Genomic DNA, 24,733 nt, shown 5'->3' with positions numbered 1-24,733 from the left:
CAGCTCCTTAGGGTGTCTCCTCAGCAGGAAAAGGAAGGTAGAGAGAATCGGTCCGGTCTCCAGTGAGCTAGTATCTCTGTGCTTCCAAATGAGGTCATCAAGCTGTGACCTGACTTACAGGTTAAACTCCACCTCTTCACTATTAATACCCTCAAGTTGACAGGAGATTATCTAAGTACCACAGACCACCCCTTGTCAACTTGACACGTTTACACAACTCTTTAGGCATGCATAATTTTTAAACAAAACAATAATAAAATCTGTACCTAACAGGATACAACTAAAATGCCTATCACTCAAAATGTCAGTCTCATTTAAATATTTTATAAGTGAACAAAACAATAATAGTCTGTGCCTAACAATTGCAGTTAAGTGAACCCCTACACCTTAATCCTATGACCACATTCCCTCACCTATGTAAATTTGTAAGCTAGCCCCTTCATGCCTTTATCCTTTCCATTGTGGGTATCCAATTTCTATACTGCCCACTTACATCAACCCAGTGCTCTGAAGAGACAATCAGTTATCTTCAATGTGAAGAATCTTCATTCCAGTTGGAACCTCGTGAGTCTGCATCCATAAGCAAAGTCAAATCAGGACAGGTTGTCCATGTCATCAGCAATATGCACCGATTCACAGGCTCAAACATCTTTTCTTCATCTGATCAGGTTCTGGTCAACTCAGTGTAGACTGCCTCATCAGGGTTCTGGTCAACTCAGTATAGGCTGCCCATTGGCTGCCTCGCCTTTAGACCATGGGCCCATCACAAATTCTCAAAACCCTAGCCCCCTTGTGCTAGGTCATGAATTTCAGACCAGTCAACCCTCTCTCATATTCTCTTCTAGTCCCTGTGAACCAGGTCCATGGGTGTCAGTGGCCAGACTCAACCCGTCTTTACTGCTGCGTTTTTCCCACTTCCACTCAACAAGTGGATTCAGGTGGCCACCTAGCAAGCATTTCAGGCTGCCTGCTGGCTCCCTTTAACATTCAGTCCGAGAAAGGAGAGTTCCTTCACATAATCTCCTGTCAACTTCATGGCTCAATTTTTGCCAGCTTTAGGCACAAGCCACTAGTTCAAAATTAAATTCAAAAGAGTTTCTTTTTTCTTCAGTCTGTTGACAGTCCCCTAAGGAAGACTCTTCTAATGCAAATGTCCTGAGTACCTCAAATCACTGGGTGGGCTTTATTTTTTCAGAGCCTTCTTTGCAGGAGTGCCCTACACCCATTTAAAGATTAAAATTGATGGCTGAAAGAGTGAGCTTACAAACTCTATTTATATTTCCCAATAATCATTTCTGTCAATCATTATATCAATAATAGGCAGAAAAAAACAATATAAACCTAGTATAGCCAGATCCTAAACTCAATCTTAAAACAGTCAAGTTCCCATATCTACCCTATCTTAATCCTTTCTAGACTATTCCATTGATACGAATATGGCTTTAGGCCTCTGACCTAATCAAGGCAGGGTGGGGCCTCCTGTCGCCATTTTGACCTTTTGTCATTTTCACTAAGCCGCATGGTCTCAGAGAAGTTCAAGGGGTGGATTTCGTGCTGAGTTCAAGATTCACATTTATCACATTCATTTTCACCATTTTAGACAGGAACAGCCAAAAACAACTTCTAGGAATCAAAACTTCCCTTTTTCGTTCCAGAAAACATTTGAGTAAACAGTGTAACCATATCTGACCTCTGGCTAGCCAAAGAAGAAAAGCTAATATGAGACAGGTCAAACAAGCATCCACTCTCCATCTTTTTGATGTGTTTCTCTACTACTCCACTCCTGGTACCATAATGTGCTAGCCCAGGTTGACTAAAAAACAAATCCAGAGACAAAACTCATGTGTGTGCGAGAACGTTTATATTAAAGAGTAATTGAATATTGAGAAAACATCCAAGCCCAGTCCTGATCAAGTCCATAAGCCCAATATTAGCCCATATGTCCGATGTCTGTCTATAAATTCCTCTTCAGACTCATGCAACACCTGCAATGATACCAAATTCAGGAAGATCACAGGCCAGTTGGTGGATAATCTTGTGGATCCAGTGGCTGTGGAAGCATCTCAGCATTGGCATGGATCTCCATGGGGCTCCACCAGCTCCAGGGCTATGGCTGCCATCAGTTTGTTAATAGGAATGTGTAGCAAAGAGAGAAATATATCTTCTGCTAAAGACATGTAGAAGATATATGCAGAAATAGCATAATAGCATAAACTAGGAAAGAATTCAAGTGTCTCTATCAGAAAATGGATTGAAATGTATTTCCCCAAGAGTGTTTCATGGTAGTGAACTATTATAGTACAATGTATTAATATAGACGTAGTAATATCAGAAACATCATAAATGAGGAACATCACTCAAAAAACATACAACGTAACAATTTTATAAAGACCCAAACCAAATAAAACTATACAATACACTGTTTTAAGAATTTTTAAATATGTAAAGTATCTGTATTTTAAGAAAAGAAAGGGGATGTTAAGCCCAGGATTTAGGAGAGTGATTTTCTCTCCGCAGAGGTAGAGGTATGGAAAAAGGGAGACAGTACACCGGTGGCGGCGGTGCTGTTGTCTAATCCAGTTGGTTGTGACATATAATGTGATTTATTCTTATGTACAACAAAAAGAAACAATGTTTGGTTCTGTGCCATCCTCACAATTGTTATGCTGGAGCCTATCATTCCAGCCACGGTGTCAATCCATCTTGTTGAGGGTTTTCCTCTTTTGGACTGGCCCTCCTCCATTTTACCAAGCATGATGTCGCTTTCTAGGGACTATATTCCCTGAAAATGTGTCCAGTATGTGAGACATAGTGTCACCATCCTCCCTTCTAAGCAGCATTCTGGTTGTACTTCCTCCAACCCAGGTTTGTTTGTTCTTTCGGCAGTTCGTGGTACATTCGATGTTCTTTACCAGTACCGTAATGCAAATTAACAGACTCAACATTAGTCTTTCTTTTTTTTAATCAGGGGAGAGCGGGAGCGCAGTCTTTCTTATTCACTTTCCAACTTTAACATGAGGTGACTGAAAATACCATTAACTTGGGTCAGGGCCACCTTAGTCCTCAAAATGCTAGTTAATCCTTTAGAGAGGTCTTGTGTAGTAGACTTGCCCGATGTAATACATTGAATTCTTGACTGTTGCTTCCATGAGTACTGGTTGTGGATCCAAGTAAAATAAAATCCTTGACAATTTCAATCTTCTATTTATCATGATGTTGTCTGTTGGTCCAGTTTTGAGGGTTTTTGTGTTCTTTACTTGAGTTACAATCCATACTGAGGCTGCAATCTCTGATTTGATCTAAATGGGTAGATTCAGTGATATGGGTAATGTTCTGGTTTTTAAGTTAGTAGATGAGTTCACAAGTGAGTAATTTACAAGTTATGCTATCCTGTAAGTGCTGTCTTCTTTCACATATACAGTCCCAATATTGTATAAGAAAAATAAAACAAATAATTAATTATACAGCCCAAATTTTCATACTGGAGGAGCATATTTTAACTGCTTTATTTGAAGTATTTCCAAGAGCTGTTTTCAGATTCTACAGTGTTTCAAAGCGGGTAAATATTTGAAATGTGATTGTGGATACTTTCTTTCAACTTGATCCTTCAACTAATGATACATGCTACAGATAATACACATGTCTGCATGAAACTATTACTCTTCATCTTGCAAAACAGCAGTTCTGTGCTATAAAAATTCTCTGTACATAATGAAAATGTAAGGAAACCTTAAAGGACAATACCTGTATTATGTTTTATTAGGAATATGTGAAAACTTTATTTTTAAATCATGACACTTAAACACAACTTTAGTTTTAAGTTCATTCACTTTTCTGGCCTATGACAGTTGTCTTCATAGGGCTAAAAAGGGCATAAGTGTGAAAAGCACCTATAAGTACAACAACAATATACTCCTTCAGAGCTCCTTAAACTCGAAATGGAAGCTAACATTGCCAGTTTAGGCTGTAGGATATAGTCTAGTTGTTTTGCTACAATACCAATTATATTTTAGAAATATAATATTAAAATGTTTATTAAATAATATATATTATAATAGTTTTTTGTTTTTATGACTATTTTTATCTTTTCTGAGTCCAGAATGACTGAATCATATGCCAAAAAATGTTAAATTATCAAAAAATAGCTAGTCATATTAATGTTTTCACCACTTACATTCCTGAGTTAATTGAGCTGTATCTTACTGTTATTATTACCTTTTTGAGAGGGAGAGTCTGGATCCATTCCATGGAGTTCACATCAAAGATATCAACTGCATTTTCACTATATACTGAGAGATACGGTGCATTGTAACCTGGGAGAAGGGAAAGAGGAACACGACCTTGTGATCAGTTTATTAAATCTAAAACATTAAAAAAAACCTCAGTGTTAAATAATCACAAAGGTGAAGCTCACCAAAATTCAATTGGTATCAATCACAGCAGCATATCAAAATATTTTTGAAGTGGACAGAGTATAAATCATGAATGAAGAATTGACATACTAGGGATCAGATCATATAGCCATTATAATACATAATGTTTCTGTTAATATTAAGAGTTTAATAGTTCTTTGTTCCACACTAGTTTTCTAAAGGAATTTCATTCCATTTTCAAAGGAATCTTATTACATTTATAAAGCAGAACAATCTTTAGGTAAATGTTCTAGTCTCTTATGAATATAACATAATATACCTAGCACAGTTGGATGCATAGGTAGAGCTCAATATATAGTTGTTGAAATAAAGAATGAATATCAATAAAGGGTACCATAAGCAAATAGAGGTTATATTATTTATCTAAACTGAGATCACAAATTAAATTATTGGCAGCACTATTCATACAAGCAATCTATTTCAACTCTTATTCTACATTACCAAAACAAACAAACAAACCCCACTGATACCTAGTCAATTCTGGCTCGTAGTGACTGCAAACAGGGTTTTTGAGACTGCAAATATATATATATTTTTTAAGGCTATAAATCTTTAGGGGCCATGATGCCTTATCCACCTCTCCTGATACATCTGGTGTATTTAAACAGCCAACTTTGTGGTTAGCAGTCTGATGCTTTACTGAGAGCATCACCAGGGCACCCTTTAATCCACATTAAAAACCAAAAACAAAGCTGCCATTGAATCAATTCCGACTCACACTGACCCTCCGGGATAAAGCAGAACTGCCTCTGGGTTTCCCAGGCTCCAAATCGTTATAGGAGCAGACGGCCACAGTTTTCTTCTGCAGAGCGGCTGGTGGGTTCATGCTGCTGACCTTACAGTTTATAGCCCAATGTGTAACTCACGATACCACTTGGGCTCCCTTTTAATCGACATTAACTCCAAACTCCCTGCCATCAAGCCAATGCTGACTCACATCGAGCCCTGTGGGTTTCTGAGACTGTAGCTGTTTAGGGGCATAGACAGCCCAGTCTTTCTCCCGAGGAGCTGCTGCTGGTGGTTTGTAACTTCCAACCATGTGATCACAGGACTCCTGTTTTAATCTACATTAGATGTCTACATAAAATAATACTTCAAATTGTTTGACTGTGTTACACTACACAGCATTCATTATACATATGATGCCATTATTAAGAGTATATATTTCTTAAAATATAAACATGAATTATAGTTTAAAATTAGTACATTAAAATAGTTAGAGTGGGTAGAAGTCGGTATATTTAAATTTTTATTTTAATTTAGATTTTCTAAGTTTTCTATAATAAGCATGTATTGATTGCTCTCCAAAACTCTCTTCCACCAAACTTGTACCTGGACTGTCCGCATAACCGATCCTCCTCCATTCCTTCTTCCCCAAGTCATCTTTCTGCAAGTGTTCTGGGTTCTATCTTCCCCGGCCTTCGTGGGGATCTTACTCCATTTCCTATATCACCATACAGTCAGTCTTTCCCTAGGAGTTCCCTAGTGTTTCTTTCCCTCCAGCAGTTAAATATGTTCAAGTTTCTTTCATTAAACACAAAACATTTTGGATTATTTTCCTCTTGGTTTCCACTGAGCTCTGTAGCATTTACACTTTACTGTATCTACTTATTTTATCATAAATCTTCTCTAATGCAGTGTATGTTCTGCGAAGGCAAGATGATGCCATTTTGTTCTTCGTTGTGCCTCATACAGTGAATGGCACAACATATCCCTTACTCTCAAGTCAATTCTAACTCATAGTAACCCTACAGAGGGTTTCAGAGACTGCAAATCTTTTCAGTCGCAGATAGTCTTATTTTTCTCCCATGGAGCGGCTGGTGGGTTGGTATCCCTGACCTTGTGGTTAGCAGTCAAACATTTACCCGACATCATCACCAAGGGATCCTTGGCACATAATAAATATTCAACAGTTTATCTGAATATTTCTTGAAAGTGTGAAACAAGCAATTAAAAATTTCTCCTTGTCTATATAAAATGTAAGATGAGTAACATTTTACCTTTACATAACTGATTATATCATTCACTTAGTACCTACTTTTCCCAGAATAAGTCCTATGAGATATTAATGAATACAAGCACTGTACTCTAGAATAACCTAGAATAACTAGGTTATTTCAAAATACATAATGGGTTAAGCATTCATCTAAGTAAACTGTTCTACAGAAGAGTAGTGCATGTTAACCTGTTGGTCTAGGCCTCACTACATTATGATTATATAAGTAACATGAGGAATGCTTAGGAAAAACCTTACGGATGACTTAAAAACAAAACAAAACAAAAACCTGGTATGAACAACGACTACATTTAAAAGATTAAGTGAAAGGAGAGAGAAAGAGATAGCTTCGACAAGCAAAAATAACAGGCTTACAGCAAGAGGAAGGGTTTGCCGGCCACATCAACTCCTGTTGTCTTGATCTTCGCCCCTGGCAGTCTGTGTATACCCCAATGCTGCTAAAACACAGCAGATATTCTTTACTGGAGATCGCAACTGCGCAGATAGCATCCATTGGTTGATGTGCAATAAATGACAGTGTGTGGTCATTTGAATGGAGCATACTGAATGGGCTTCCTTCTCCATTTAAGGGATATCTTAGAAATCCTGACTGGTATCCCACGCAGAGCTGTTCACTGAAGATTGCCATCCACTGGACATTATATGGGACTTGAATTTCTTTGAATTTTCTGTGACGAGTCTTGCTCTGCAATAGTTCATAACAGAGGACCTGCCTTTTCATAGCCACACACAGGCATGTAAGAGCTCCGTGGCGCACTTTTCCAGAAGTTATGGTTTGACACCCTTTAGTTTCTACTAGCTTGTAAAAATCAGTCTCACGCCCATCCAAAGCCGACATAGGAAAAAGTCGTACATGACGATTTCGTCCTGAGATCACAGCAACAAGTTGCTCATTGGGAATGAGTTCAATCTGATGAATCTTCTTATTGTCGCCCACTCTAATAATTTCTACACAAAGAAATAATAATAAATCAAATAAAAATATTTTATTAACAATAACCCTCCCAATGATTCACAAAATAATATGTCAACATGCTGAAGACACAGATACACAGAAGAGTAAGAGTATAAACTGCACAGAAACAAACAAAGAAAACCCCTAAAACCACACATGCACTGCTATGGTGTCATTTCTCAGTCACAGCAACCCTGCATGACAGAACAGCTCTTTAGGTTGGGTGTTTAGGAGCAGACACCCTCATCTTCCTCCTTCAGAGCCAATGGGGGTTAAACCTGCCGACTGGGCCTTGCGCAGTTCAGCACTTACCCTACTGGGCCACCAGGGCTCCAGAGAGTAAAAAGGGAAGATAATTCAACCTATGATAAGATAGAAAGCAATCACAATAGCAAAGAATCCAATTTAACACTGAGATTTTAGGCAGTCAAAGCAAAAAATTCTTGTCTGATAAAGCATGACAAATCTTTAAGAAAAATCTTTTTGTTAGCATTAATTTCTAGGGAAGACAGTAAAGTTACTGAAATGGATAACAAACTATTTTCAATGCATTGCTTTCCTATGATTAAAGTTGAAGGACTGAACTTAATCAGTTCCTTATTTCACTCAGTATTTAATGGCTGTTTTGTTAAAGTGTGGGCAAAAACAAGCACATTTTCAAGGATAATATTTCTTACAGTACTAACAAACAAATAAATAACAAACCCCAAACTCACTGCTATCAACTCAATTCTGACTTACAGGATAGAACTGACCCTACAGGATAGAACTGAAGTGTTCCTGTGGTTTTCTTTAGCTATAAATCTTTACAGGGGCAGAAAGACTCATCTTTCTCCTGTGGAGAGGCTGGTGCGTTTGAACTGCTAACCTTTTGGTTAGCAGCCCAATATAAAATCCACTAGACCGCCAGTGCTTCTTTTGTATTAATTGAATACTGGAAAAATCAAGTTGTGTTTTCTTTAGGAATGCAATCTGAGTGCATATAGAGCTATTACATAAAATGACCCAAGAAAGAGAAACCACTTCAGGTTTTAAAATTCAGGGAGACTCGGCTATCAAAAAGTATAGCGTCTGGGGTCTTAAAGGCTTGAAGGTAATCAAGCGGCCATCAAGCTCAGAAGCAACAAAGCCCACATGGAAGAAGCACACCAGCCTATGTAATCACGAGGTGTCGAAGGGATCAGGTGTAAGGCATCATCAGAACAAAAACTTTACCATAGTGAATGATGGGGGAGTGCGGAGTGGAGATCCAAAGCCCGTTAGTAGGCCACTGGAGATCCCCTTGCAGAGGGGTCTCAGGGAGGAGATGAGCCAGTCAGGGTGCGATGTAACAATGATGAGAAATACAACTTTCCTCTAGTTCCTAAAGGTTTCCTCCCCGCTCCCACTACCATGACTCGAATTCGATCTTGCAAGTCTGGCTAGACCAGAGGAGGTACACTGGTACTGATAGGAACGGAAAATACAGGGAATCCAGGACGGATGAGCCCTATAGGACCAGTGGTGTGAGTGGTGAAACAGGGAGGGTAAAGGGAGAATGGGTAGGAAAGAGGAACCGATTACATGGAACTGTGTGTGACCTCCTCCCTGGGGGACAGACAACCGAAAGGTGGATGAAGGGAGACGTCGGACAGGGCAAGATATGACAAAATACCCATTTATAAACTATCAAGGGCTCATGGGGGAGGGGGGAGCAGGGAGGGAGGGGAAAAATGAGGACCTAATGTCGGGGGTTTAAATGGAGAGAAAATGTTTTGAGAAACGATGTACAAATGCGCTTTACACAATTGATGTGTGTATGGATTGGGATAACAGTTGTATGAGCCCCTAATAAAATGCTTAAAAATAAATAAATAAATAAAAAGATTTTTAAAAAATTCAGGGAGACTATGAAAATTAAAAATGATTATTTGATATAAAACCACATTAAATTAGATTAGGAAATTTTCAGCTAAAGAAAATAAAATTCTGGCAACTTAAAACAGCATTTGGGGGATGAACAACAGAAACATGGGTGATGAACAACAGGGGGATGAACAACAGAAACATGCGTGAAGGGAGACAGTGGATGGTGTAAAATATGAAAATAAAAATAATTTATAAATTATGAAGGGATCACAAGGGTGGAAGGGTGGGGGAGGGAGGGGAAAAAAGAGGAGCTGATATCAAGGGCTCAAGTAAGAAGAAAATGTTTTGGAAATGATGATGGCAACATAAGTACAAATGTGCTTGATACAATTGATGTATGGACTGTTATAAGAGTTGTTAAGAGCCCCCAGTAAAATGATTTATTAAAATTAAAAATAACAACAAAACATGAAAGAGCATTTGGTTTAAAGTTACTGCAGAGGAGTCAAGTTTTCTCTTACCATCTTTGGTGACATGCACAACAAACAGTCCTTCTTCATTTCCCAAAGCTATTCTTTCATGATCTATATAAGACATAAAAAACCCAATTATTATTAGGCAACATTACATAAAGTTGAAATAAACCAGATATAACTTATTAGTAAATTAAATTGGCGTAAAGTAAATTAAAGAGAATGAAGGATTTAAAAATAACAGTAATTTACACAATAAATTTCTTTTTATAATACAGTGGCATATATTATCACTGATCAATTTTAATAGAACAATCACTAGGAACCTAACCTATATTAGTACTTAGAAAAATAATGGAATGCTTGTTCTATGAATTAGGGGTCCAGTTCCATTTCTTGTTTTGTGAGGAGAAATTGTGAAAGACAAATAGATTTGAATACTACTCATTAAACTTTTCAGAATTTATTAGAAAGTAACAAAAGAGTTTGATGTATATATGAGAATGTGACCAAAATTTACAGCTGCAGGCATGAAAACTACCATTTCTTAAGGGTATTTCATATGTTTAACATAGCTTATTTTATTTATACTTATCAACAACTTGAGCAAGGTAATTGATAGGCGTATCTACATTTCACATGAGACTTAGGCTATATGAAATTAAGTACCTTGTTCTAAGTCACACAGGCAGAAAATAGATCAGTTATTAGATAACCTTTGGTACTATGGCCTCTTCAGAACAAACATTTGCAAAGTGTGCTTATTTTTGTTAACTGAAAAGTGAAGTTCTAGTGTACGTCTCATTCATTCCGTAAACATTTAGCAAGCATCTGTAATATACCATATATTACAATGAGTATTGGGGATTCTTAGATAAAAGACAGTCTGTGGTCACAGAAAGATTAGTACACAATTAAGAGAATGTGATAAATGTAAATGCATACCTATGATTGCAGCTGCCTGGGTTGTTTTAATGAGGGGTAGAGTACTGTCATAAGCCTCTTTGGGAACATAGACTGAGCGGTCTCTGAATTTGTTTTTCTTCAAAATCTTGTGCAATTCACTCAGTACTCCTACCCACTTGCTCTTCTCATTTTCACTGTCTGCCAGCATCAGGATTGAACACTTGTTATCAGATGCAGAGAACTGGGAAGCTGTGACCTAGAATCATTTAACCAATAGTCATGACATCAGAAAACACATCCCTTTTATGTTCATTTTATATCTAAGCTAGTTTGCTTACTATTCATCAATAATATGAGCATTCATTAAATGATACCTTTAACAGTTTAGTTATTCCTAATCGGAAGAATAACTAGTTTTAGTATTAGAATTCAAGACGAAGCAAAGGTAGCAGATACCATTTAAATATTAGTATCATTTTTACTCACCTTGCTATAAAATGCCAGAATACTAACCTTTCAATGAGATGACACAAAATGTATTATAAATTGTTGGATGGAAACCTGATCTGTTCTGTAAAGCTTCATCCAATTCACAATAAAGTTTTAAAGATGCATTAAACCTATTGCCCTTGAGCTGATTCTAAGTCATGGCCACCCTATAAAACAGAGTAGAACAGCTGAGAGATGGGATTTCTACCCCAGTAAGAGTTAGTCTCAGAAACCCACAGCGGCAGTTCTACCCTGTTAGAATCATCATTCGATGGCAGTGAGTGAGTGACTCTTCTAAAAAAATTTTTAAACTATGTGGCCAATCCCACAACAAACTCACTGCCATCTAGTCAATGCGGACTTAAAGCGACCCCCTAAGGGTTTCTGAAGTTATCACTTTTTTATGGGAGTGGACAACCCAGTCTTTCTCCAGTGGAGCTGCTGATGGTTTCAAACTGCCAGCCAAGTGGATAGCAGGCCAACGTGTAACCACACCACCAGTGCTCCAGTGAGTGAATGACTCTTTATGAAAGTATTCTCTCACCTCTTTCTCCTGAGGAGGTGCTGGCGCTAACTATCAGTTTTGGTTAGCAGCTAAGCATTTAACCAGTGTGCCAATATGGGCCCTCAAAATAAACACATGAATGCATTACACCAACTGTTTTGAAAATTGACATTTACTAACAACTAAGCACTGGGAACTAATACGAATCACTTTACAAGTACTAATTCATTTAACCTTATGATGTTTTCATGATGAGAAAGTATTCTTGTCATATCTCTATTTTATATATGAGAAAACTTCTTCATAGTGCATAGCTAGTGCTGAAGTAAGTATCCAAACTCTTGACCACTATACTACATCGTCTTTCAATTTGTTTTTAAAGAGTCATAAATGTTCAGAAATACATTTTACTTTATGACAATAACATATAATTATTACAGGAGATTGTAACATTTGAGTTAATATGCAAATGAAGATTTATTATTATGCAAACAGCACTCACCACTCAGAACAGATTTTACACACACACACACACACACACACACACACACACCCCAGAAAGCATTGCTACAAGGGTCCCGGTTCATACATGCATAGGTTTACTGCAAACCAGCCATATGGTTAATTATGTCTCTGAGACCAGTGGATGGTTGCAGACAAGCTCTTTCATGAAGACATTTCCCTCTAGTCTTATTAGGGTGCTTTCTGAAAAGGTACAATCAAAACAGTGGCTTGGGTGGGAGGAAGGATCTGCTGAGTCAATTTAATATAAGGCATAGAAGTCAGCACAGGTTATGGTAACTATTTTTGAGATTCCAAAGGAATAATCTTGAGGGATGTTTTCCTAAGAACACAAAACAATCACAAAGACTTATTAGAAAGAAGTTTTAAGACAACTGTATTAGTGAGAAAAAAGCCAGGGAAGTTGCATGCAGAAATTTTTTTTGCATTCAAACCCCAAAACTCACTGCCATCAACTCCATTCTGACTCAGAATAACCCTACACGACAAGTTGTAAATGCCTCTGTGAGTTTCTGAGACTGTAACTCTTTACAGGAATAGATAGCCTCATCTTTCTCCCTCAGAGTAGCTGGTGGTTTTGAACCGCTGACCCAACATATAACTACTATGCCACCTGGCTCCCTTCCTTTCCATTAAAACAATGCATTTGTCCATTCTTTGAGGATAGCAGGGTTATCCTATGAGAATATGTTGGGAAACCTTACTCCATTAACCTTGGGTCATGCCTCTTGAGACTTTTTTTTGTCCCCCCAACTCTAAAGACAATCAACAAGAACACAGTCCAAATTCCTCAAAGATGCCAAAATTGCCATTTAGATGTGGTATAAATTGAGCAGGACAAAATTCTTCAGGAATTCTTCCAAAATTCTTCAGGAAGGGTTAAACAGACGAAAAGTATCACCTTCAGCAGTCTTTATGCGTTGGGCTGCTAACTGTAGGGTCAGCAGTTCAAACACAGCAGCCACTCTGAGAAAAAGGTGAGACTTTCTGCTCCCATGAAGAGTCTTGGGAACTCAAGGGGGCAGTTTTACCCTGTTCTGCAGGGTCACTGAGTCAGAATCGACTCAGTGGCAGTGAGTAAAGGAAATATTAAGAAACAATAGCTTCGCAAATTGGTACTTTTGTTTACTAAAGATTTCATAGCAGTATTTTTTTACTTACCTTTATGTGTGTACGTGTATGTATATGGATTCCTTATTAAAAGTGAAGCAAATATCAGTGACAATAAAATCCCACTATGTCAATCAGTAATAAGTAAGTGTGCCTCAATAGGATCCCTGAGAGAACAAATAGTCACATATCCATATAGATGGGTTTCTTTTTCCAAAGAGGACAGAGCGTATACTAACTACTGTCTTTGTCTCGCCTTCCTTATACACAAATGCATAGACAAATACGCAGAGAGTTGCTTTTGTATAAGCTTGCTGGGCCAGAATTCTTAGTGATGTGACAGTTAGACACAGTCAAGGAAGGGTACTGTTTCTTAACTGGAATAAGTGATGGTACACTAAGTGGATGCAAGGGATGAGTTGAATCAGAATGTATATGAATTGTTGAGTGTAAAATTATGATCTGCTCTGTAAACCTTCATCTAATTCAGAACAAAAAGTGCAAACAAGAGATTTAAAGCCTTGGAAACCCTAAGGAGCAAGTTCTCTCTACTCTGTCCTGTAGGGTCACTCTGAGTCAAAATCGAGTGGATGGCATTGGAATTTTATCAAGAGTTGGGAGTATTTTTTCTCTCCCTTTAAATCAGGGCTGATTTCATATCTTGCTTTCCTCAAAAGCATGCAGAAGGAATATAATACCAGTCTGGTATCTCTTTAGCTCTTTGGAGGCCAGCCATATAAAGCTGAGATGAGACACCCCATCCGCCCTCTGGCATCACGGCCTGGAGCAGCCTTATTAGTGGCCCCAGCTGACACTGTAAGAACGGTTCAACCAATGGACAGAAATGCAAAACACATCAAATCATTGCTGGTTTAAGCCACTGTGTTTTTGAATGTTCTTTTACAAGAAATAGGTACTTGGAATACACATTAATATTAAAAACTCCCTTAATATTTCATTGCAGTAACATTTGCTGGAAAACAGTATAATGACACAAAAGTATTATATATGCAGAAACTTATTTTAGAAACCATATATTCAAGCTTCGATAGATCTTTCACTTACATAATGGAATTTTTCCATGGACTTTTTGAAGCCGCTTTATAGTTTTACATATTGGAAGGTATGGGGAATACAGAGAAATATGCGATTCGGTACTATCTGAGTAGGTTTATGAGTTAGATGGAAAGGCAAACACACACTCATTAAAACATATTCAGAGATCAATTTATACACTTACTCTAAATATGCAGGGTATATCTTTTCGACTTGCATGAATAACATCAGAAGCCAAGACAGAACTAACAGAAAATTCTTCATCCCTGAAGAAAAATTGACACATTAAAAAAGTCATTATATAGATTCCTCTTTGCCAGACATTTTAGCAAGGCTATGGCTACAGTATCTCCTCTTTGTGCTTTGAGATACTGCCCAAGGACAAGAAAGATGCTAGAAAGTCAGCCAAGGAAGACAGAGACCCAGGGAACAAATTTGGAGCAAGGCCAAAATGACGTCATCTAAAAGTAAAATGCAGGACAAGCGCACTAACCTGATCCTACGTGACAAAACCACCTATGACAAGCTTAGTAAGCAAGTTCTTAAGTGTATGCTTATAACCTCAGTTGTTGTCTCTGAGAGACTGAAAATGTAAGGTACCCTTGCCGGGGCAGCCCTCCAGGGACTACTTAGTAAAGGGCTTTTGCTAGCAGGTTTCAAAACACAGACCTCAGGTATTTTATAACAGAAACACCAAGGGCGAAAATGCTGGTGAAGATGCACGAACAGGCCCAAACAGCTGTACATCTTGAACAATAAAATTTTACTAAACACAAAGTCAGTGTATGTGGGTATTTGTGTATGGTGTTAGGTATTAAAATAATTCATGAGGCGTAATCCTCAAAATTGTATAAAATGGACAAATTGAACTTCAAAAAATCTTTTGATTTTTTCCATCATTATAAATGATACTACCCAAAGTAATCTCTTTACTGTGAGATATATAAGCAACAAAATAGTTGCCATTTCAACATTCTTACTATGTAGCTCAGTGACATTTATTATGTTGTTCAACCATCAGCTTTGTCTGTTTTCAAATTTCCCATCAACCTTGCTTAACAGCTCAGTCCCCTTTCCCCTTCCTCTTGCTTGCCCTGGTAACCCTGATAAACACAAGTCTTTATATGCTTGCCTCGTCCAAGTATTCCATATAAGTGGGACCACACCCAACTTATCCTTTTGTGACTGACTTATTTCACTCAGCATATTTTCAAGGTTCATTCATATTATACACAGCACGTATCAGGAATGATTTCTTCTTATGGCATTGTATGCATGTATCATTTATGCATCTTGTTCATTTATTTGCTAATGAACATACAGGCTGTTGTCATTCTTGGGCATTATAAATAATATTGCAATGAACAATGGTGTACAAGTGTCTGTTTGCATTCCTGATTTCAATTCTATTGGACATATGTGTAGTAAAGAAATTGCTGAGTCACATGGTAATTCTGTATTTTCAAGGAACTGCCAAACTATTTTACCATTTTACAAGCTCACTAGCAGTGCCCAATGTAATTTATCAAGAGTAATTTAACAGTGCAAAGAGCTAAAAATAGCAAGTGGCTTAAAGTCACAAGGTAAATAAATGAACACCTAAAACAGATTTGAACCTGGATAGTGCCTCAGAGCCTCCAGGAGACCCCATAGTCTTCGTAAAAAAAAAAAAAAAGTTGTAAATGTCCTCAAGACATAAAATAGATTTCCTCTTCAATAATTTATTCCTTGTGATTTCCTTAATTTGGTTATTGGTTCCATCACCCCTTTGGTCTTAATACGGGTATCTTATTTTTTCATTCCTTTTTCTATCTTTCTATATTTAGTCCCATAACATATTCTATTAAATTTTCTTTAATATTGCTTGCATATACTTCTTCACCCAACAACACAACAACCAGCCCTGAATATATTGTTTGTTTGTGGGGAGGATAATATGTCTGTGATGTTGGAGTAAAACATAGTGGGAGACATAGCTGGAAATCTTGGTCTTGTGGACAGGAGATAGAGCTGACTGGACATATGTTTGGGAATCATCACGATAGAAACTATGGCTTCAGTTATGGCAGCAAATGAGAGCATGCAGAGTGTGCCTGGAGTTGAGAAGAGAAAAAGGAGAGACCCCCAAAGAACAGGAGGAACACCTGTAAAATGAGACTAAGGCATTCAGAGATTTCAGAGGCAGAAAGAAAAGCACATTGCTTTTCTCTCAAGAGATGTGTTTACATGGATGTTTATGGATTTCATTGTATATTCTAAGAGCTGGTTTGATTCTGAGATTTTTATTGCTTTTCCTCACACTGGAATGATACTCTACATTTTTAGGTGATGATATAAATATCAAACACTGGGTTACCATAACCCCAGCAACTCTAACCTGCTCTTTTGAACTGAAACACCAGTCTCTTTTTCCTAGTCCGTCCCTAGCTACAAGACACAAAATCCATTATACCTTACTTTCTACTATTAATTATATTACTATAGCCCAACATTAGTAAATTATAAAAGTAATGAACAATAAATTAAACATGGAAATATTATTAAAAGACAATCAGAAACTTTATACGCTCATGTGGCAATGATGTAACTATTTTCACCGCTGCAAGCCTACCTCATGTCAATCACTTGACTGATTATAACACTGGGCTGAGATGCTTTTCCTTCAGCAATGTCATACAGAAACAGTTTGAAGTCACAAACCACAGCCAATGCTCTTTGCCATCCTTTCTTCACTCCAGCTGGTTTAGGCGTCTTAGTTTAGTAGTATGCAGACAGGCAAGAAAACAAACAAACAAACAAAACTCAAATCAATTTTCACTAAGAGCTCCTTCGGTTACATATGTAATTGTATGATGAACACCTAATGATAACGCAAATATAGTATAAGCTTGTCACTTTGGTTGGTAAAGTAGCAGATGGAATACAAATATCATCAACAATGTGAAAAATGTGAGAATATCAGTAATTCATTAAAATAACATTCACGACTTTCTTTCTAAGTAGCATAAACGTCAAACTTGGTAGTAAGATGGAAATCTGGGTCCTGCTTTCAGTACTATTCATGGCAGTCAGTAAGATAATGTCTTGGTAATCTCTCATACTTCATAACCATATCTTCACAACCTATCTGGCAAGACCATCTGCCAAAGAGTCCTTCATGGAGAATTGAACATTTGTTCAGCACATAACAGAAACCATACAGAAAAGTTGGTAAAAGTTTTGGAATTTATTTCTAAGCAAAAGCTAGCTTTTTATTTTCAACTTATGATTCTTGATGAAGTAAAAGGATTAGGTGAGATCTACTCATTTAATTTTCTGCCAAAAATTATGTTCAGAGAATGACTGGGTTTAAGTTGAATTGATTCCCAAGCCGTTAAAGACGAATCTAAACGACCTAATATACTCACCCTGACATGACCTTCGTACGCTGTTCCTATTCCTTTCTGTGGATCGATGCCCAGCGGCCCCTTGGTCTGTTCAGGAGGAACTGGGCAAGCAGTTGGAGCTTTGTTTACACAAGTTATATGACATGAGAATCCACACACTTTTGGAGGGAAGAAAAACAAACAATGTTCAAGAGGAATTTATTTTTACCAAAAGATACTTCCTGCACATCCACTACACACAAGGTGCTATGTGAGATGAACAGTTCTGTTTTATTCTAAAGGAACTCTCCATCGTCCGAGGAAATAGCTGATCCATTGCCTTGGCAATAAGAACTTCAATGAGAAATGGCAAAATTTCCTTTCTGTAATAATATTGGTTACTGTTAACATAAATGGTCAAGATGAGAGAACATATATAAAAAAACCATCAAGTTTTATGAAGAAAACAGCTGATGTATACTTCGAACCCCTCAACAAGTAGTTCCCAGAGTTCGAACTCTTCAACTTTTCATCCCACTCCAATGGTGTTTGACCCAGAAACTTTTCTTCAAATCTAGCGAGTCAGGAACCCTGGTTGGTTTTGTGACTGGTTGCTAACTGCAACACCAGTAGTTTGAACCTACCACCCCACTGTGGGAGAAATGAGCCCGCCGTGAAGATTTTAAACCTTAGTTTGGTTTTACTTTCTTACTTGGACTAGCCTCCCAAATCGTTTCATTCTATAATCTATTCTCCATATGTGATCAGAATGAACTTTCTAAATTTAACTCTGTTAGTCTTTTTCTTTTTTCTCAGCAATAATTTTTCCTCACTGTGCCCCCAGGATAAAAACCTTTGCTTCTTATTATTGAATAAGCCTCTGGCTTCTCTCATAATTTCACCTATGAGGCTTTCCCTTTCTGTAGAGAATATACTATTATATAAAATGATTTACAAGTGTGAGTCTGCCATTCCGTTTCTTGCCTATATGCTACTGCACAGTACTTCAGATAGCCCCTCTATTTGCCCGCCTAACTTCCATTTAACCTCCAAAATTCAGGTCAAACATTTTTCTTCCCTGAAGCCTTCCTTGATTTGTGAAGCCACTTCTTTGTAAATGAAATTTTTTTAAAAACAAATTGTGCTATATTGAAATTATTTGCCTATTTAAGCAGTTTCCTTCATAGACCATGAACATGTTGGTGCTATGGCAGGGGTAAAATGGCCTTTCTATCTTCCACATTTGGCAGAAATCTTCATCCCTCTATGACTAGCCCAGTGTTTCCCAAGGAACAGATATTTAGTGTTTGCTGGAAGAATGAAGAAAATTCCTCATTAATACATGTCCACTAAAAAGATATAGTAAACTGTATTAGCACTCTATTAATTACACTGAACTTTAAACCAAATGTGGCAAGTGAGTTTTGCCACCTTGATTATAGACTTTTCTTTATTGTCTCTCTAAATAGAAATCCACATTGGACTTCTTGAAAGTAATTAAATAAGGATACTGTAGCTTTCTATAAAGCAAGTAAATTACATATAAGATGTATGGATTGTTACAAGAGCTATAAGAGCCCCCACTAAAATAGTTTGTTAATAAAAAAATAGTTTGAAATATAAAAACTGTGATTTATCTCGTTTTCAAAAAGAACAATTATATGATTATAGCACCTCAAAAAAGAATTGTATAAACGATTTAAAAATATATAACTTCTCTAAATTCCTTGAATATATTATTATGATAGGTACACAATAAATCCAAACCCACTGCCACAAACTCAAAGAGCCCCTATAGGACAGGGCAGAATTCCTCTTTTGGGTTTTCAAGGGGGTACATTTTTATGGGAGCAGAAAGCCTTAACTGTATCCCCAGGAGCAGCTTAGTGGGTTCAAACTGCCGATCTTGTAGTTAGTAGCCCAACAAACAGCCCACTACGCCATCAGGGATCCTAAAGAACACAACAGGCGTTAGATTTATATTGATGATACTATAAGCGAGAAATTCTGGTATGACTCATTTGGATATTCCTGATTTGGTGATTGAAACTGTTCCGTGATTAAAACAGCATAAATTAAGGATAAATTTTAGTAGTCATTAATATTATCACATATATTTAAACTGTTGCTAGGTGCTGTCGAGTCCATTCTGATTCACAGAGACCTTGTGCACAACAGAACAAAACCCTGCCTGGTTCTGAGCCATCCTCACAATCGATGCTGTGTTTGAGCCCATTGTGGCAGCCACTGTGCCAATCCATTCTATCAAAAATCTTCCTTTTTGGGTCACAAGGAAGAGATGAACCAGTCAAGGTGCAGTATAGCACCAATGAAACACTCAACTATTCTCTAGTTCTTTAATGCTCCCTTCCCCCAACTATCATGGCCTCAATTCTACCTTACAAATCAGAGTAGACCAGAACATGTACACTGCTACAGATAAGAGCCCGCAACATGGGGAATCCAGGATAGATAAACCCCTCAGGTCCAACAATGAGAATAGACATACCAGGAGGATTGGGGGAAGGTTGCGGGGAGAAAGGGGGAATCGATCATAAGGATCAACATATAACCACCCTACAGGGGGACGAGCCACAGAAAAGTGAGTGAAGGGTGACAGGACGATATAAGATATGAAAATAATAATCTATAACTTATCAAGGGTTCATGGAGGAGGGCAGGCAGGGGCGGGAGGGGGAAAAATGAGGAGCTGATATCAAGGGCTCTAGTGGAAAGAGAATGCTTTGAAAATGATGGCAGCAGCCAGGTTTCAGGGTAGCAATGATGAAATATACAACTTTCCTAAACTTTTAAATGCTTGCTCTCCCCTCTACTATCATGATCCCAATTGTACCTATCTTTTCTTCAAAACCTTTACGCCTACATTACAAAGTTAAGGAGAAGCATTCAACTATGCTCAGCCTTTGTTGTATTTTATAAATACCACTGTGCTAAGGCTCCCCTTAGACCTCAAAGTAACAATTTCTCTCTTCAACGCATCAAAGAGGTCTTGCGCAGATTTGCCCAATGCACTGTATTGTTTGATTTCCTGAGTGCTGCTTCTACTCTTAAGCTATCGATCAGGCAGTAATAGCTAACTTTATTTTGTACTTTCAATTGTCCTTTAACAACTCAAGGGAAGTACAATTATTATCCCCATGTTACATATGACACAGAACTAAGGGATGGCAGTGCTTAATTTTAACCCCAGGCAACCAGGTTCAAAGTGTGCACATCTATTAATAATACTGTCATATGCATCAGTTGTTTGATACTCACTTGGTGAGCTTGAGATCCTAAAACAAAAGTATAACGAAAATAAACTCATAGATACCACTTGAGAGTTAGGTGAATGAGAATTATTATTTAAAACTTTGGAAGGAAGTCTGAGAAGTTCTCAGAAAGTCCTACTGTGGAATTGCAAATGATTCTAAGAAATAAACCATGGCAGGGGACGTAAAGCCAGGTAGCTAGCCTCTTTCAGATAAGATTTTTTTAAATGATATTTACAAACATTTAATAAGCAGGGGCTAAGTTTCAAATTACCTAAGTATTGAAAACTAAATGCACACTGTATTTCTTTAGCTTCAGTTATAACTTTCTAGTCAATCCTACTAGAATTACTTTGCTATCTTCTTGCCTTCCTCTTAAATATGCTTTCCAGGGCTCTGTTCTTGTACTTGTCTTCTTTTCATTCACATGCCCCTTCTGGATAATGTTATGCATATTTATGACTTTGTACACTCATAACTTTCAAATCTCTACTTTTCAACTCTAACCACTCCCACTGCTTCCAAATCCAGGCAAGCAAATATAGAATGTATTGCCTTAATATACTATGAATTGTTCCCCTTACGCAAAGCATTCAAAGATTGGCTAACTATAACTATATGCAGGAAAACAACAAATGCACTGATGGTGATTAACTGTATTCTCAGGACTCTTCTAACCTTAAGAATGTGAGAGTTAGGAAATGAAAACTCATATTAAAATTTGTATTCACAAGTATCTTTGTCATTCTTAAAAGATACTCTAGTGTCTTGTGCAATATGAATACTCACATATAATGCAGATCTTGTTAGATTAAAAAAGTGTATTTCTAAAACTTACACAAATAATATATATAACCATAATTTAAATACTTTTTATTTCAGAAATCCTATAAATAATAAAGAAGCACCCAAACAAATATTCTGTTTTTTACTCAAATGACCTATGATTCTTTCCCCTTCCTCTCTCAGAATACAAACTGATCGAGGCGGGACCTGTATCTTCTCTCATCTACTACCGTATCTCTGAGGCCAGAAGCAGGCAAGCCACAACAGGAGACAGGCAAATCAATTAATGAGTAGGTAGACATTGCTACTAATATTAGGGATAAAATAATTTTTTTAAGCATAGTAGAGACATTTAATACTACTGAACAGATACTGTGCTATTGTCTTTTCAATAATAAATTCTATAATAAATTGAATAAGGTTAAATGGAACATTTTTCAAGGATAACCTTTCATTTTTCCTGTCATATAAGTAGGTTAGTGCTATTTTTCAGAATCAAGAATTCACTTAAATAATGAAAGAGAATGCAGCATAAATGTATCTCCCTGGAACATATGATGATCTGTCTAATGACCATTCCCCAGTTTTCAGCAGATGCTAGCAGGTGCTCAATTTATTATTTCTATCCCTATTATCCCAAGAAAATCAAATGATAAGGGACGACAAACAAAAATTTATATACCTGTTAAAGAAAATTAAGCTACTACAGGAATACAAATTCACATTTCTGTCCAGGTTGCTCTTACCTTCACATGAGCAGCCTTGTCTGATCACACCCACCATCAATGAGGTACACTGATGACATTTAGTAGGGGCAGTAAAAGATTTTACAAAGAACTGATGCGTCTTGCGCTGCAAAACAAAAACACACATTAATAATACAGAAGTTCCATAATGTGAGTCCCCCTGCTCTACATTTCCTACCAAAATGTTTTCTAAATTAGTGTAGGATAAATTTTATTTCTGACATATTTTAATTTATGCTTTCCAAAAATTTTATTAGAAAATACCATGCCAAATGAAACTATAAAAATAATATAAGAATTTAAATGCTAATTAATTCTTTTGAACGTCACTTAAAAAGTATATAAAACAAACTTTAGATTTTGGAGGCTCACAATTCTTGACTTTAGGACTTTACAAATTTTTCTTTTGCAAAGCATTAAATAAAATCTGGTATATTTATGCATATACAACAATATAACGTTAATATGGTTTTCTACCTTCTTAGAAAGAACCAAGAGAAATGTAAAGTTTTTCTCTCTACTGTAAATCATGCATTTCATTTTTCTGGAACCAAGGCTAAAGAATATGATTCGCAAATCTGTTTTTTTCCATGGAAACAGGCAATATTGTAATTGTACAGATTAAAATACACACATATCATTCCAGAGACAGATGGCAGCTTACAAATTCTTAGTGAAAGCAGGGAGGCTTGATTCTCATATACAATTTAGAGGCTTTTGCAAAATGTCATTATTTTCAGTTTGACACCTGAATAGAACTACCATATATACTCGAGTATAAGCCGACCCCAATATCAGCCAAGGCACCTAATTTCACCACAAAACTGCATTAAAAATGTACTGAAAAAAAAATCGGCTTATACACAAGTATGGTAAATTTATGGCCTGTCTGTTTTAATTACTCTACAAAATTAACATCTTGCTGAGTAGGGTAGCTGTGTGGATTGGAGAGATAGTCTGTGAGAGGGTGCCCCCCAAAAAAACCTGGATTTTTTTTTCAAAGCAATGTATTTAAATTTTTTTATAAAACAACCTTATCACCTTCAAAGTATTCTCCCTTAAACTTAATACATTTGTTGAATCTGCGGTTCCATTCTTGGAAACATTTCTCAGACTCATCTGTTTGGATGGCTGACAGCACCTCCCTTGTTTTTTTCTTCCCCTCTTCTATGTCATCAAATCGCTCTTTTCATGTCCCTCTTCATTCACAGAAACAAAAAGTGGTCACAAGGAGTGAGGTTAGGTGAGTAAGGTACATAGAGAAAGAGAGGCATGCTGTTTTTTGCCAAACACTGACACACTGAGATGGCTGCACGAGCAGGTGCATAGTCGTGGTGGCAAAACCAGTCCCCTGTCTATCACAAAACATGCCTTTTTTGTCACACTGTTTTTGTTTTTTTTCATTCAACAGAATTTTCATGAATAGGGGCAGGAGAGCATATTAAGTGTGAAGTATACAAAATCGATCTCGCTATAATCCATATAATTTTCATGAATAGGGGCAGGAGAGCATATTAAGTGTGAAGTATACAAAATCGATCTCGCTATAATCTTAGAAGCTTATCAAAAGCAGGCTTTTGAAAATGCATATACTGTAACACATTTTAAAAAGATCTTTTTATTAGGGGCTCATACAACTCTTTTATTTTTTGGGGTGTGAATAATTTTTAATAGGGTGGTTGGTAGTTTGAAAAAATAGATGGCAAAATCCCGCAATGCTGCTAGCATTGGAAGCAATCTGGGGCCACAAGTCGGCACACTCCTTTGGCAACGGGTCCTGTGATGGCCGAACCTTCCATCTCGCCTTTATTGTTTACTATGACCCCGCACTATCTTCAAAATAAACAAACAGACCATCTTTTCTCTGACAGGACTTTCGTTGTCGTATCACTACTGCAGGATGTACCTCTTTCTGACCTTGGGTTTGCCTTTCTGGACTGTGGCCATCACCATATCACTCAGGCCGACATCCAGCAGTCTGTTCAGCCGACCTTTGATCCCCTTCACAGAGATGATATATAGATTTTTTGGCTCCCGTGTTGTCAGCATGGTTGATCATTGCTCCGACCAGAAGACCCAGGGAAATCTGGAACTTTGCACCGGAGGACCCACTACGTCCTCGCTTCGACATCTCAAATGCCGGAAAGAGACTGGCTCATACAACTCTTATCACCGTCCATACATACGTCAATTGTATAAAGCACATTTGTACTTTTGTTACCCTCATCATTCTCAAAACATTTGCTCTCC

General features: G+C 37.3%; 1 protein-coding gene across 4 annotated transcripts in view; it reads right to left on the bottom strand.

Moving 5' to 3' along the window:
• CDC42BPA (CDC42 binding protein kinase alpha) overlaps positions 1-24,733 on the bottom strand; it is a 303,883-nt gene that overhangs the window by 25,334 nt on the left and 253,816 nt on the right. For all 4 annotated transcript variants that reach the window (XM_045297994.1, XM_030887740.2, XM_004699965.3 and 1 more), the window contains 8 exons: positions 22,484-22,589; positions 17,722-17,858; positions 16,926-17,065; positions 14,499-14,580; positions 10,672-10,888; positions 9,775-9,837; positions 6,805-7,398; positions 4,216-4,313 (listed from right to left, as the gene is read on the bottom strand). In XM_045297994.1, the coding sequence (XP_045153929.1) occupies positions 4,216-4,313; positions 6,805-7,398; positions 9,775-9,837; positions 10,672-10,888; positions 14,499-14,580; positions 16,926-17,065; positions 17,722-17,858; positions 22,484-22,589 (1,437 nt within the window). The remainder of the gene's footprint in view (positions 1-4,215; positions 4,314-6,804; positions 7,399-9,774; positions 9,838-10,671; positions 10,889-14,498; positions 14,581-16,925; positions 17,066-17,721; positions 17,859-22,483; positions 22,590-24,733) is intronic.

Source organism: Echinops telfairi, unplaced genomic scaffold (genome assembly GCF_000313985.2).
Source record: "Echinops telfairi isolate 266 unplaced genomic scaffold, ASM31398v2 ScPeMD7_7424;HRSCAF=8462, whole genome shotgun sequence".
Classification (NCBI taxonomy): domain Eukaryota; kingdom Metazoa; phylum Chordata; class Mammalia; order Afrosoricida; family Tenrecidae; genus Echinops; species Echinops telfairi.
Note: the sequence above shows the minus strand (reverse complement) of the source record. Positions and strands in the feature narration are given on the sequence as shown.